The following is a 15,196-nucleotide window of genomic DNA, read 5'->3' on the forward strand; positions in this document are numbered from 1 at the left end:
AATGACATTTATGATTACATCAAATATCGCATGAAAGTCTAGAAAATTTTGGATGCACCGCACAGATATACATTTAATAAGGTCGTAACACAGCACAGCCAGTTACCAACAATATTTGAAACACCATTGCGAACTGATGATGTGGGAACTGTCGACTCAAGCCAATCACCGTCACCCTCTTGTGAATCCCAAAATACTGTTGGCCGCTTCGGAACGTTAGATTCCATCTCGCGCAAGATGTTGCCAGGAGGAGCATATCTCACCACTAGGTATCGCGTTTCCTGCCTGCGGAAGATCGTCTTGCACTCGCCACTGGGAGAGGTGTCATTTTATAGGCTACTCACATTCTCCTTAGCCCAACGCCAAGTCGCGTGGAGGCGTTCCATATCATGGCCGTAAATTTGTAATACCTATTGTTGTCAGCGAAGCCTCGATAGTGAAACCAATCTCGAACACAATCTCTAGGATAGGCATCCCGGAAAACGCACACGATTTGAATGTGTTTGGACTTAACTGGGCCCGTTGCGTGTAAGTTTGACATGTAGTCCTCTATGTATTCACCTTCACTATTGACTATTTGCTAGATGATAGATACTGTTATTTTACTATTTTTACACTATCTACTAATTTTAAACAATCTAGATATATATGCATAAGACTTGCCTCTGCGTAATCTGAGCACTGTTTACAGAGATCTTCGTCCAGAACCAGCGGTTGATTTCCATACTTAGCCCTTCTTCGATTGTGAGCTTCCAGGATAAAAGAACGAAGCCCGATGCCGAATGTCTGGTTGCACTGAAGGAAAAAAGGTCCTCAGAGTGAAGAAAAAATGTTAGATCGTATTACCTCGATGGCGATTAAAAACAAAATAATTTTTAAGCTCATTGCGTGTTAATGCGTGTATTTTGGAGCAAGAGTTTCCAAAATATGACAAATTTCACATAGTATTATTAAAAATCACTAATACGATTTAAAACTATTCTGAAAATAGTACATGAATGAACATGTTACGTTTGTGCCACATATAATAGGTTTATGCTTCTAAATCCAGTGTTCATTTTGGTATAATTTTAAAATTATATAATGAACACTCCTCTTATTTATTGTCTTTTAACAATTTTTTAAATTTAAATAAATTCTTAATTTGTACAGTACGATAACTTTTTATAATTCATTCACTCCCTGACCCAAACCGAGAAAGTATTCGATATGTTATCGGGAATCCTAGGCGTCATCGGTGGTATCGATACGGATACCACCTCTAAGAACTTTTGTTCCCTTGCGTTATTCGAAATTGTGTTTGTGCCCGACGAACAACAAACGAATTGTTAACAGGCCGAGTGGAGTGACTTGTGGTCCGCGTTTCGTGTGTGTGTCATTCCAGCCGAAAACCAAGATTTGCTTCGACAAGCAGAAAAAAAGAAGGGAGCATCTCCAATCGATAATCGAAAGAACCGTTCCGAGTTGGAAGAAAGTGGAAAGTAAGTGGAGAGTGGAAACTATTTTGGTTCGGTGCGACTTTTCAATGCGGGTCACTGGGAAATGCAGACACATTCACGCTGTCGCGAGGATGACGTGAGCAGTTCGAGAGAGGGAGTGAGCGAAAGCTTGTTCTCTTTCTGTTCTGTTCTTCAGGGGCCAAATGTGCGTTTTGGATTCTTGCTCCTCAAGGCTTGTTTACATAATCACCGTCTCCTGCACTGCTCTGCTCTGTTTATTCCCCGCGACGAACAGCTGCTGCGCTGCCGCCGCTTATCGATTTTTTCCTCCTCGCTTTTTGCAGCCGGCAAGACGACGCCATTAATTGGCCGTCGCCACGTCATGCTTGTCGTATGATTTTTCATGTCGGAACTTGCAGCAGGTGAACCCCCGCCACCCTCCCGCTCGCCGACAACATCTCGCTCGATGACGCGTCATTTTGGGGCCGCACTTTGCCCTGCGATCGTACGATGATTTCCCCAGCGGCAGCGTCATTTCAATGGGGCAAGTGTTAGTCACGCTACGTGCTCCACTTTCCCAAGCACCTTTTTACCGTTGCGTTGCGTGGCCGCTCTTTTCCAGCCAAACACAACAGAGCGCGGGACAGAGAAGAGAGAGTGCACGCGCGTGTTTGGAGAGATCACACGCACTATCAGAGTCAGCTGTTTCGGCTGCTCAATGAAATTCGTATTGTTTCGGTGCGTAGGCGCATGCGAAAGAGACGACAATATGTATAGTATAGTCGGCATTGTGCAATTCTTCTAGACAATCTAATCGCCCGCCTTGGAGCCCTAAAGCGCTCTAAAACGCTAAGTAGGGTGCCCCAGAAAGACGTGTCTGTGGGTAAGCTTTAGTTCCTACTCCCAATCTTGGGTGACCGATAGTTCCCAGAGCATTCTCGCACGTAGCATCCGAAAATCAAAGTTGACGTCAACTGGGTTTTTTCGGCGTATTCCATTAAGTCCATTAATGATAAGCGCACGCCCCAAGGTTATCACTGCAAATTGCTTGTGTGTACTATGGAGTACACCCCACGATCAGTCTATAATTGTCCACCGATCGCGGCTTATCAATGGCGAAAGCACTCGTAAGCACGGAGATTTGAATAATATTCAGTTGGTTTGGGTTCACACCCAGAACTGTACTTTCAACCTTTCGCTGTTGGCCAAAAGCGAACACACACCCAAAAGGCAAACTCCAAAATCATCTCTTACTTTGCCGTGAGATTCGCTAAAGTTCTTTGGCCTGCTGGGAAGTGTTAGCCCCAAAAACTACACAGTGTATAGTCCAAAGTGTGTAAAACAAAAGCTAATTGTATTAAAAAATATGATTAATCATCGCTCGCTCCCCGGATGATCTAATTTAATTTGTCGTGTGTAGTGATCTGTACACATCCGGTTTTGGTAATGACATGGAAAATGTAACTAAATCATTATTTCACCAATTAAGGGTAATTTCAAAATTTGTTTCTAGTTTAAACTTCTCAAACATTTTTACGTTTGAGTGCTTTTGAGATAATGATAGTGGCTCCCAGCATTTATTGGATTTATTGGGAAATACTATAGTACAGAACTTTATAGCCAGCTTCTTCAGAAAAACCAATAATATATATTTAAGTATAAGCTTGAACTATATGCTATTGAAACTATGAAATCACGCTATTTCATTATGATTTTGCTAGTGCTTCCACACATTTCCTGACCTCAGTCTGAAGAAACTACGTACTTTATGTAGTCCGTAGAAATGTATTATATTGAAACGAACCCGTGCTGATAGCGAACTTGGCCTGCCCTCCATTTGCCAGGCTGGCAAAGATCGGGCGGTGCGATTATCAGGCTTGCAGCGTGTTTGCTAAGTGCTAACCATAATTAAAGGTGAATTTGTCTTATCGCTGCTAACAGTGAAACACGGCTCGTTTCCGCCAAGCGCATTTATCGTGTTTCCAGATACTCGCGATTCGCGATTCGAGTGCAACGGAAGCGCCCGTCAGCCGCAGAAATATTGTTCTTCTCCGAGATAAGTGAACAGCAGGTAGGCGATCTTATCTCTCACCTGCTTTTACGGCCCGGCAATTTGGGAATCGATTTTACGGGTTCCACACTTGTCCACTTCAAATGGAAATCTCCCCAGGCTTTGTTTACGTTTAGATTCGCTTCAATGGAGGCGGCTCTTCGTCACCACAGTTTAAAAGCCAAAATCATTACAGTGGGCACTCGCCAGCGAGATTAGATATTTTTCGGATGTTCTCTGCTGTTCCTTTCGATACTTGTTTGCAAAAATCATCGTGATAAGAACTGATTTATTATCTCGCATTGTTAAATCACTTATGTTTCTAATCTTAACCGATTTGACAGTAGTGATTTAACAAAATAACTATGAATGTTGTTAGTCTGGAAATAGTGAATCACTGCTATGTTTTCAAAGTATTTTTAAGATTAAGCAATCTTCTGAACAACATAACTTTCGTCACTATTCATAATTAAGGTGCACATATTCAGTAATATGTGCGATAAAAGTTGTTTTAACAGGAAACCTAAACTCATGATGAGTGATAATTTGCTCGTTTTTCAAGAACTGCAAAGTTGCTTATAGCGAGCAGTGACTGTAGATCGTACGACTTTGACTTATGACTGAAGATTGCCGAAGTTACCCGAGTTTCGACTTGGCAACAGAATTAGCATGTCCACGAGTGAGATACAATGAATTGTGTTCAATCCCAAAGAACGCTTACATCAGATCCGAAATTATTCAGAGACTATCTGTTCTCGGTGTTTATTGCTTGAACTTGAACTGCAAGCAGGTTCCAAGTGACTCACATCTCAGGCAAACCTCAAATACCTCGGTAATACTCTCCCCAAAACAAGCACTTCGCACCCCTTTGGAGTCGTCAGACGGAATTTCGCCAAGCGGATTGCCAGGCGTTCCTACGGATAAGGTATAGAAATCTCTGACGTATTCCGAATGCCAAGAAATATGCCGACGCAAGCCACATAGATATGTAAATAGACATGTGTGCCACGATGAATAAACATGAGGAATCGTCTACCTAAAATTATTGTTAGCCACGCACGAGACAGCTGACCGCACAGTGGTCATTTTTACACTATTATCATGAGATACATATAAGAAGTGGGGAATTTGTATTACTGCTATGCCGCATAACTCAGCATCTATCGTCTTCATGTGCGTTATAATATTATTTAATAGAGTTATCAGTGTTTAAATGCCTCACAATACGCAATGCCACATATGTACATTCATATATCTGTGCATATATGACGATCTTGTTGAATTATTTCGGACACAGCATCGATATTTTTTGGCACAAAAACTGATTTAGAACGACCTTCAGGAAATTCGTCATTGAATGTTCCCGGTACCCTGAAATATGACTTAACCAACCTCAAGTGGAATTTTCTGCGAGCTGTTTTCTTTAGGTGGAGCACGATGGGACCAGGATGGGCCCCCAGCTCTGGGGGATTGGGTCATCGTGTTCGCCTCACGTGTTCCGCCTGCACTTGTTTACGTAAAGTGCCGCGCCACTCGGAACTAGTTCTGCGCCCAGTGGGCTGCCCACCCTGCTGCACTGCCCCCCATCGCTGCAGTTGCTCATCATCCCGCTCCGCTCCGTTCCGTCCGCTCCCTTCCGCTCCGAGAGTACTACGTGTCTATTATTACCGACACCCAACGAGCCGTGTTGTTGTTTACCCATCGATGTGTTTGCGGCTGTTTCAGTTGCGCTTTATTTCTGCTAAATTTCTGTGTGGCGATGCGCGTGGCGAATGGAATCGGCCATTTGGGAATTAAAACTGTAATCGATTTGGCCGTGGCTCAACTTCGAAGAAAAGGGGCGTGGCAGGGAAGTGGGGTCAGGTGTCATGTGTCGTCAGCGCAATTTAACCCGAACTATTGCAAGCCGAATCATAAATAATTGGGTTAATAAAAAGGGCTATCTGATTACATAAAAGATATAAAAATGGTTTCATGTAAAAGTAATTTTCCAGTGCGAATTTATTAGGTTGCTCGATTGGGTAATATATTTTTGCTCATGCACTAATGCATTAAATTGTATTGCAAAAATAACTTTGTTTATGTCGAATTGTTTACGGCTTTATTGGATTTTATTTATAAATTGCTTGGTAAACAAGTGCATTTAATATATACAACTAGTGTATTGGTTCCGTGAAGTAAAAATAATGTTTCTTTTTGAGAAAATGTATCAACCCTTTGGTTAACATAAAAGTTCGAGATTAAATGACAAGGGGGATTCCCCAATCTGAAAGAAATCCAACGAATGAAGAAATTTGATAAATGATGCTTGCGACTATAAGCAAATTGCAAAGCTAAACCAACGTGGTTGCAAATAAAAACTTTCCAATTTCATAACACTGACTGTGATATAAACGAAATGTAACAAACCAGATATGGGAAGAAATTTAGAGACCTTAAGAGCTTAGAGTATTGATAGTAACCAATTTGTTTCTCTAATCTCTTCCAGCTGAAAGTCAATTGAATCTCTGTTCCTCCGTCACCGCGTTGCGAAGCCGTTAAAACTGCCGCCCCCAAACATTCGCTGCGATGGCCACCTCATCGATACTAGCCAAAAGCACAATTAACAGCACATCGCCACCGGCCACGCCCAGCAGCAGCGCCTCCCCCGGTTCCACACTGACCACCCGGAAGCGAACCTACGAGACAGCCATTGCCATGCCCTCGTCCACCGCCTCCTGCAGCGCCACAAAGCCATCGGAAGTCCAGGATCAGCGCACAAACAGCCCCGGAAAGTCCAAGAGCAGGGCCGGCCAGCTGGAGAGCGTCCTGGTGGTCGGCGAGGCGGCCAGTGAGCCCACCACCTCGGCCACCACCCTGCGGGACAGCACACGCACCATCTCACAAAGCGACCCCGATGATGCAGGCGAAGCAGCAGCCGCCGAGGACCTGCTGCCCCCCCAGTCGGATTACCTCAACGGCGTCAAGCGGAAGTACGTTCCGCAGCAGCAGGCGTCGTCGAATCCCCGGGTGGTACCCGCATCCACCCCTAAGCAATTCTTTAGCGGCGCCTCCGATTTCGCGGTAAGAATCTTTCTTTTAATATAAGTCAGATCCCATAGTAATAGTAACTCAATCCGCTTGACAGATGCCAAAGTCATTTGAAATTCATGTTCAAGTTTTTGTTTGTAATGTGTGATAAGATTGAAAAAGCATGTGTAGGCTAAGGACCTCTTCGTCTAGCTGAATAACCCAACTAATCGCGAAATTCTCTTCCTGCAGACCATTTGCAAGCCGGCGCCCTACTCCCACGACGAGGAGGCCATGCTGGAGCGCGATAGGTGTGACTACACACAGAGGATTACGTACCAGATGGCCCGCTCCGGACAGACGACCCGCAGGGTGAGGGTCTACGCCGATGGCATCTACGATCTGTTCCACCAGGGTCACGCCCGCCAACTAATGCAGGCCAAGAACATCTTTCCCAACGTGTACTTAATTGTGGGCGTGTGCAACGATGAGCTCACCCACCGCATGAAGGGACGCACCGTGATGAACGGCTTCGAGCGCTACGAGGGAGTGCGTCACTGCCGCTATGTGGATGAGGTTGGTTCTGCCCGGCTCTGATTAGATCTATCACTCTATAGCACCATTCTCTGTTCCACAGATCGTCCAGAATGCACCATGGACTCTGTCCGATGAATTCATCGCCGACAACAAGATCGACTTTGTGGCCCACGACGACATTCCGTATGTAACCGATGGCATGGACGACATCTATGCTCCTCTTAAGGCGCGCGGCATGTTTGTGGCCACGGAGCGCACTGAGGGCGTGTCCACCTCGGACATTGTGGCCCGCATCGTCAAGGACTATGATCTGTATGTGCGTCGTAATCTGGCCAGAGGCTATTCGGCCAAGGAACTCAATGTATCGTTCCTGTCCGAGAAGAAATTCCGGCTGCAGAACAAGATGGACGAGCTGAAGTCGCGTGGCAAGCGCGAGCTGAGCAAAGTGAAGGTAGACATCATCACCAAGTGGGAGGAGAAGTCACGCGAGTTCATCGACACCTTCCTGCTGCTGTTCGGACGTGAGAACCTGAACCACTTGTGGAACGAGTCGAAGGGCAAGCTGCTGCAGGCACTCAGTCCGCCAGGCAGCCCGTCGGGATCTGTAAACGGAGATGATACGGAGGGCGGTGAGGACTACAGCGAAACTATTGACGAGTACTTGGAGATGGCCGAGAAGTTGAGTGCGGGCAGCGGCAGCAGTGGATCCCTGAACGGCAAACAGAGACCAAAGCAGAAGCGCTCCTCGCTGGCCCGCCGTAGCTACCAGAGTCTGCAGAGCCGATCACCGGAGTTGGAAGCGAATGGGGACGAGGATGCGGAATACGAGCGTCGCAGCGATTGATTCTAGTGCGGGCCAGCCCGATCTTTTCTTCTTCTCTTAATGTCTTTGATGCTATTGTAAATTGACTTGTTTGCAACTAGTTCGACGGCACACTATAGATGCCCCAGGATGGCCATGCAGGCTCCACGAACATATTATATTTACTCTAGCCCTAAGTGGTACTGTAATCCCAATGTTTTAGTTGGCACTCGTTCTCCTCCTTCCTCAACTCCACCTGCCCATCTCCATATCTGAGAACCGAGGGAATCCAGTAGCTAATTCAGCTGTGTGTGGGACAAGCAAACCAACGCAGAAAAGACTCATTTTTGTATTAGGCACTCGGCGGACTGTGCACGAAAGCAATCGGCAGTAGCGGCAGATTCAGGTGCCGAAAATATCTAGAAATATTTATATTAAATTATTTCGCATAACATTAAACTAAGTTAACAATACCGCAACAAGAACACCAACCAATATAGAGAAATCCAAACAAACAAAATACATTCGGAAAATGCAAAAAACAAGTAATTAGTAACAGTTGGCAATAGCGGAACTATTGCAAATGCTTTGTTAAATATTTTTTGAAAAATAAACATTGAATCGAAAGGAAATAGAAGTAAAACGTGTGACCTGTGAATCATATTGCTATTTTATGCGTTTATCCAGCTATTGCGCATCCGATTCTGCAGCTATCTATGGAACTTGCGGAATATTCTTGCGCTCGCCCCCGATGATGAAACCGTTTGCCTTGATTGGACACCCATTCCCCAGCAATTAGCTGCCCATTCACCGGCTGGAAGCGGTTCACTGATTTGTTTAATGGCGCTGCGGTTTATATATAGATGCGCGCCCATCGCCTGATCGAATCGGCGGACCCGTGCCAAGTCAGGCGACCCGCTGCTTCCTATTTGCGGCCTTTGCGCCTCAATTTGTGGCAATTGAAGATGAGCGATGAATCCAAGCCAGTGGCTTGGGCCTGAGACTGCGACGGCGACTAGAGCCGTCTCCAAGTCGTGTGCCTCGCCAGCCTCGTCAGCCTCTGGACTCAATTGTATTGATTCGCCACCAGTTGCCGCCAATTTATTCTGATCGCCGCTAGTGCGCAGTTGGGGACATCTCTCACTCACAGTCTCGGACTCAATCCTCGACAGAGTAGACCTAGAGGGTTATGCCGGTTTCGTCTCAATTTATATAATCAGTTGTCCGTATGAAAGCCCCTAGAGCGGATCACTTGTGCTGTACTTAGTTGTGTATATATTTTTATAAGCAATGGACAAAATGCCGGAACAGGACGACGCATCCCCAGTGTCGACGGCTCCTGCCACGCCCACATCTCCGCTCGAGTTTAAGATGCTACCGCTCTTTATGGACTTTGAAGATTTTGTAAGCCTCCTTAAATAGCTCCTCAATGCGGGGTCCAGAGAAATATACTAATCCCTCTGCCCCAAACGCTTGCAGAGCATTTGCCAGCCTGCTCCTTTCTCGTATGATGACAAGGCCATGCTGGAGCTCGAGAGGTGTGACTACACGCAGAGGATCACCTATCAGATGGCCAGAGCTGGGAAGACGACGCGCAGGGTGAGGGTTTACGCCGATGGCATCTACGATCTGTTCCACCAGGGCCACGCCCGCCAATTGATGCAGGCCAAGAACGTGTTCCCCAACGTGTATCTCATCGTGGGCGTGTGCAATGATGAACTGACCCTCCGGATGAAGGGACGCACGGTCATGAATGGATTCGAGCGCTACGAGGCGGTGCGCCACTGCCGCTATGTGGATGAGGTAGGTGTTCAATGGGACCATTAAAATGTTTCTCTACATTCTTAGTAATTCGTTAAAACAAGATCGTTCCGAATGCTCCTTGGTCGCTAAATGACGAGTTCCTCGACGAGCACAAGATCGATTTTGTGGCCCACGATGACATACCCTATGGAGCTGGCGGAGTGAACGACATATATGCTCCACTCAAAGCAAAGGGAATGTTTGTGGTCACGGAGAGAACGGAGGGTGTGTCCACCTCGGACATTGTGGCACGCATCGTGAAGGACTACGATGTATATGTGCGTAGAAATCTGGCCAGAGGCTACTCAGCCAAAGAGCTGAACGTGTCCTTTCTCTCCGAGAAGAAATTCCGTCTGCAGAACAAGATGGACGAGCTGAAGTCGCGCGGCAAGCGGGAGCTGACCAAAGTAAAGGTTGACATCATAACCAAGTGGGAGGAGAAGTCGCGCGAGTTTATTGATGCCTTCCTGCTGCTGTTCGGCAAGGAGCGGCTCAACACCTTTTGGAACGAGTCCAAGGGCCGAATCATTCAGGCCCTCAGCCCGCCAGGCAGTCCGAATGGCTCCATAAACGGCGACGATCCCGATGCAACAGACGGCGCAGACTCCGAGGATGAGTACATGGAGCTGCCACCAGAGTACGGGGCGGGTAGTGAGGGTTCCTTTAATCGAAAGCAAAAACGCTCTGGTCAGGTGAATCCCTCAACAAGCCCCAAAGACACCAAGGAACCAGAGCATGAGGATGTCGTCAACGAGCGACCCAGCGACTAAAGACGAATTTGGCTATCCACTAGGTGTCCCTCTTTCTATCGCTTAAATTGTAAATTTATTTGTTTTTTGTTTCAATGGAACAGCATTTTTACCTATCCAAAAGATCTACCAGAAAATATGTGCGCTTCAAATACATTCAGATCAATTGCTGTTTAACTATTAACATTCCTTTTACCAAAAAATTAACAAAGCGTTCAATTTGATATTTTACTCGCTGCCTTTATTGGTTATCTTATGTGTATTGTGAATATAAGTTGGGTTAAATTATAGATTAGCTGAATGATTCGCCAAATCTTCTTCAATGAAAGAATCTCGGTTATTTAAAATAACGTTGAAATATTCGCATAAAAACAAAAATACAATAAATCTTGTAACTTTATAAGCGATCCTCTTCATGGAGCTCTGTTCATGCCCGTGGCGAACAGGGGAACCATCTTCTTTCCCTTGGCTTTCTTTTGCTTCTTGGATTCCGCAGGAGTTGCTCCATTGGTTTTTGCTGCTCCTACCTTTTGCTTCTTCTGGTCCAAGGCTCCAACTAGAAGTTCTCCCAGTCCCCAGTGACCCACAGATCGCTGCTCAAAATCCTCATCACTCGCTCTAGGGACCATAACAGCTCGTGGCGGCGGTGGAGCTGAGCGACCCCAGGCTCCCACCTGAATATCCAATGCTGTGGCTCCACCTCCAGGAGAATTACTTCCGATAGTGGGCCATAACTCCTGCTGGGGACTGCCCAGAGTGACGCTGGAGTAGCGTGAACTACGTTCCTGGTTGCTGATGGTCATGGGCACAGAGCCACTGGGAGTGGGCAAAGCCTCCTCGAAGCCGCACTTTAGATAAAATAGCTCATATTAATAATTAAAACTATTGGTGGGCATTGCTAACTCACAGTGGGAAACTCATGGGAGGAGCTTAAGTCAAGATTGGCTGCACTGGCAATAAGTTTGCCCATCTGGCGGTCATTTATCTCGTTGATGTGCTGCTCACGCTTGCGCTCCTCACGATCCCGACGCTGTCGCTCCTTCTTGCGATGAAGAATGTCCTCTGCGGAAAGAATACATATTTATTTAATGCTGGAATAGTACACGAAACTAGGAAACTTACCTTTAAAGAGCTTGAGTATTCCGCCAGAGACAATTGGTGGCTGCAGTTCGACTTCCACAACCGAAAACTGACAAGTCAAAGGCAAGTGACCAAGACAAGTGAACTTGCGACGGTGCTCCTCATCCATGGAGTGCTGTTCCATCTGCACGATTTGTGCTTCGATGAGTAGCGGACCCAAATCCAAGGTGCCATAGCAGGCCTGAAGCATCTTCACGTTTAGGGGATGCAAGTAAATGTTCTGTCCGTCGGTTGACTGGTAGAAATAATAGTATTTATTATGGTTGCTCGAGGAGCAGCTAAGGCTGCTGGATGCCTCTCCCGATGAGATGGAGGCATCGTCTGGCTTCTCAATATCAATCTTGGTCTCGGTTTCAAGGCAAAGAACAGGTGCTGTTTCCCCTTCCTCCTCTCTGGGATCAGGTTTCTCGAGTCCCAACTTTTCGCCACGCTCTTGAAGCATCACCAGAGCTTGCTGGATAAACACATCCTCGGGACAGGAGATATCCGATTCGGCTAAAAGTTCGCCACGCTCCCTCTCGATGATGGCGGCTACATCCAAGCGTTTGGCTATTAGAAACTTGGAGTAGCGTTTAGCCTCTTCACCAGCGGACACAAAGGGGAAACGTTCAATAGTTTCGCCCAGTCCTGCAACATGCTTTTCAATGTACATGGAGCCCTTGCAGCGCCGCATCAGCTGGAAGGTAATCCTCTCGCCCACTTGCAAATCCCTCTGCTGTTCGATGGTGCAGCTCTTTAGATCTCCCGCGTGGATGGCGTCATAGCAAATAGGGCACTTGCGCCAGGTCTTGTCGCTCAGCGAGAGGTAGTGCAGCAAGCAGGGCCAACAGTAGGCGTGCCCGCATCTGGTGAGCTTGGCAGCCACAGGCGGATACAGGCAGATGGGGCACTGCAACTCCTCAGTGGTCTGTATGTTGATCTGCTCGATGTAGCTCCAATCGATGAGTGCATCCGGCGAGCCATAAACCTGAGCCTTTGCTCCCGATCTGATGACGAACTGAAAGTTGGCCTGCAGGAACTGCTCTTTGTTGTAGCGCTGCTTCCGGCCACCCAAGCCGTGGTGCTGCTGGGCCTGATGGTGATGTCCTCGCTCCAGTTCCCTGGGCACGCAGTGGAAGTTGAGCAGATGGTTCAGATTCTGCTTCTTGCTCCCCTGTGCATACACAGAGTTCAGTTCACGGTCAAAGTCACCGCTACGTGCGTAGCCGGTGGCGGAGAAGGCTAGTCGGGAGCTGCCTGGAGTCCCGTCCTGGCCACGGGGTGCAGGGAAATCGTATGCCCCTCCACCCCCGCGTGCCTTCGGCCGTTTGTCCACATTGGGACGTAGCTTCGCTGGCTGCTGCGGCTGTTGTTGCTGATCGTTGCGCGGTGTGGGTATCTGATTCCTTCGACGGTTGTGCCGCTGCTTGTTGCTGTTGGTATGTAACTCTGCGGTGGAGAAGGTTACAAGTATATTAAAACCATTTCGGGATAACAAAAAGGGATCAGGGGAATGGAGCACTCACCACTGGACTTCCTTTGCGATTCACCAGACGAGGACTTGCCATGATGAGAGGATTGAGGCTGCTTCTTGCTGCTGCTGCTGTTGTTGCTGTCCATCGTTGTGGTTATTTAAGGTGCACTTGTTTTGGTGAATAGTATTAGTATAGGTGCTGGACAGCTGCCAGTGGGCGGCTAATTGCGTCTTGCCTTGGTCTCCACACGGAGTGCGCTTAGCAAAGTATTCTCGTTGCGGATTCATGTTTACTGAGCCATGATTATCCAACGGGTACGACTAGAAATAGTACTTGCGTAATATTTCCAAAAAATCCAATGCGGCTTTTGCGAGGAAGTGCAGTTAAAATCGAGGCGAAAGTACTTTTTAAGTACTTGGACTTGCGGCTCGTTTCTTCTTCACTTTTATAGCACTTGTTTTGTTGTTGTGTTAGTCTGTGGGCCGCAGTATTAGTAGTATTAGTAATTGCAATCGTAGTGGTGCCTGAAAAGGTGTGACGTCTGGGCTAGCTGCTCTTTTCGGGTCTAAATCTCAACGTTTCCGACAATTTCCACTTGCCAATTGCACACACACTGCCGACACACGGTCTCTGCTATCGTGGGGTTTCGATTTAACGCCTCGAAATCAACGAATTTTGATGGGAAAACCAAATATCCTTTGGTCAGGGAGAAAAAGCATCCGCGATGCCCTATAGAAAATGGCTGACTGTAAGTATTGGAAAGTGCCTCGCAGGGAGCTGGTGGTGTGCTTTGATACGGTCTTGATTCGTCAGAGACAACTATCGCAAGGAAATTATGTATTAGGTTAAAGTATCACAACTAATTTTGATTATAAAAACTATGACACATTGGACATGGGATTGGAAATAATACACTTTTTTAATTCAATTAGCTTTATACTTTTTAAAATAAGTTTTTAATTGCCAGACCTTTACTCTTCAAAATCCTGTGTTGCAAAGTGCATTACTGTTTTTCCTAGAAAGTGTCATCTCAATTGGGCAACTGAAGAGGGCCCCACACCGAACAGCTGATTTTGTTATCTGGACCGCACTTTGAACGGCCTTTGAATTAGATATGTTAAAGTCAACATTGAAGTAACCCCATCAACATGGACTTTCGGAACGCCCGTGCCCGGCAGCCGGAGATCGTGAGATCCGTGCAGAAGGACGCACGGTACACCAACGAGCTGGCCGAAGACTTGTCCGATGTTTTGCGCCTCACCGGTCCACGGAACTGGATAAAGTACAACCAGATGTGCAGGCTGCTGGCGGAACTCAGTTACCACGGATTCGCTTCGGCCAATAACCTCCAGACACTCGGCGAGGAGTACACGGGGATAATACAGGTGGACGGCAACTATAAGCAGATTCCCAGCAGATTGGTGAGTATAGAATCCTCGAAAAGAAAACGTTTTAAAGTATCGCTCATTCTCTAGTTGCAACTGGTTGCTATTATCCTGGAGTTTGGTGGCGACTCCCTGTTCCAACGATTGATGCAAAAACTGGACACCTACGTTGCCAGCAACGAAGAGATTCGACCCGAGGTCAAGCCGCAGTTAAAGAAGATTATTCAGAGACTTAGGCAATCTCCCAGCTATGTAAAAGCCCTGCACAAGTCTCTTTTCTATTTGGATGCCAGCAAGTACCAGCTGTCCAAGCGCACCACAGGCATCAACTACGTACTAATCCGCCACTGGCTGCAGCCGGAATTCTCGCTGTACGGCTACAAGATCCTGGGCGTAATCACTTTCCTGCAGGTCAGCGTTTCTTTAGCCATTAGTGGCTGGGACGCCTGGCGAGAGCACAAGCGCCAGCAGCTGGAATCGATAAAGCAGGCTGGAAAGAAGTTCCTGCAACGAGGTTCGAGTGTCAAAGACGTAGATCCTAACACCCCACAGTGCATCCTTTGCCTGGAGCCACGTTCCAACAGCAGTTTGACTCCATGCGGCCACATCTTCTGCTGGAGCTGCCTGCTCGAGTGGCTGGAGGAGCGGGATGAGTGCCCGTTGTGCCGGGAGTCGCTGAAGAAGTCACAAGTGATATTACTGCAGAACTATGCCTAAGATTGGATTAAGATTGCCCCTGACCTTTTATATTCATGTTAAAGGAAGTATTTTTGAGTCTATGTAGTACATACTTTACTCATACAAATATATTAAAAGTCTCGAAAGGAG

General features: G+C 46.9%; 5 protein-coding genes across 8 annotated transcripts; 3 read left to right on the forward strand and 2 right to left on the reverse strand.

Moving 5' to 3' along the window:
• Positions 1-7: 7 nt before the first annotated feature.
• Positions 8-977, reverse strand: LOC122616596 (ectin). 3 transcript variants are annotated; one of them, XM_043792112.1, is made up of 4 exons: positions 847-977; positions 664-795; positions 345-580; positions 8-285 (listed from the first exon to the last, which is right to left on the reverse strand). In XM_043792112.1, exons 1-4 carry the CDS (start codon positions 883-885, stop codon positions 39-41), a joined length of 654 nt encoding a protein of 217 aa, XP_043648047.1. In that variant the 5' UTR covers positions 886-977; the 3' UTR covers positions 8-38. The 3 variants fall into 3 exon arrangements, with proteins under 3 accessions (XP_043648047.1, XP_043648048.1, XP_043648049.1); XM_043792113.1 differs by lacking the exon at positions 8-285 and having other exon boundaries at positions 418-573; XM_043792114.1 differs by lacking the exon at positions 8-285 and having other exon boundaries at positions 475-594.
• A 293-nt stretch (positions 978-1,270) lies between these two features.
• On the forward strand, positions 1,271-8,474 carry LOC122616808 (choline-phosphate cytidylyltransferase A). Of its 2 annotated transcripts, XM_043792374.1 has the most exons (4): positions 1,271-1,481; positions 5,978-6,552; positions 6,751-7,074; positions 7,136-8,474. In XM_043792374.1, exons 2-4 carry the CDS (start codon positions 6,058-6,060, stop codon positions 7,877-7,879), a joined length of 1,563 nt encoding a protein of 520 aa, XP_043648309.1. In that variant the 5' UTR covers positions 1,271-1,481; positions 5,978-6,057; the 3' UTR covers positions 7,880-8,474. The 2 variants fall into 2 exon arrangements, with proteins under 2 accessions (XP_043648309.1, XP_043648310.1); XM_043792375.1 differs by lacking the exons at positions 1,271-1,481; positions 5,978-6,552 and adding an exon at positions 6,640-6,686.
• Positions 8,475-8,832: 358 nt separating this feature from the next.
• On the forward strand, positions 8,833-10,512 carry LOC122616812 (choline-phosphate cytidylyltransferase A-like). The gene is made up of 3 exons (XM_043792380.1): positions 8,833-9,241; positions 9,317-9,640; positions 9,703-10,512. Exons 1-3 carry the CDS (start codon positions 9,128-9,130, stop codon positions 10,408-10,410), a joined length of 1,146 nt encoding a protein of 381 aa, XP_043648315.1. The 5' UTR covers positions 8,833-9,127; the 3' UTR covers positions 10,411-10,512.
• A 214-nt stretch (positions 10,513-10,726) lies between these two features.
• On the reverse strand, positions 10,727-13,800 carry LOC122616807 (RING finger protein 10). The gene is made up of 4 exons (XM_043792373.1): positions 13,035-13,800; positions 11,512-12,957; positions 11,297-11,451; positions 10,727-11,237 (listed from the first exon to the last, which is right to left on the reverse strand). The coding sequence occupies exons 1-4, from the start codon at positions 13,126-13,128 to the stop codon at positions 10,803-10,805; spliced, it is 2,130 nt and encodes a 709-aa protein (XP_043648308.1). The 5' UTR covers positions 13,129-13,800; the 3' UTR covers positions 10,727-10,802.
• LOC122616813 (peroxisome biogenesis factor 10) lies at positions 13,602-15,163 on the forward strand. Its single transcript, XM_043792381.1, has 3 exons — positions 13,602-13,731; positions 14,003-14,404; positions 14,459-15,163. The coding sequence occupies exons 2-3, from the start codon at positions 14,132-14,134 to the stop codon at positions 15,083-15,085; spliced, it is 900 nt and encodes a 299-aa protein (XP_043648316.1). The 5' UTR covers positions 13,602-13,731; positions 14,003-14,131; the 3' UTR covers positions 15,086-15,163.
• Positions 15,164-15,196: the final 33 nt, after the last annotated feature.

This window comes from Drosophila teissieri, chromosome 3L, assembly GCF_016746235.2.
Source record: "Drosophila teissieri strain GT53w chromosome 3L, Prin_Dtei_1.1, whole genome shotgun sequence".
NCBI lineage: Eukaryota > Metazoa > Arthropoda > Insecta > Diptera > Drosophilidae > Drosophila > Drosophila teissieri.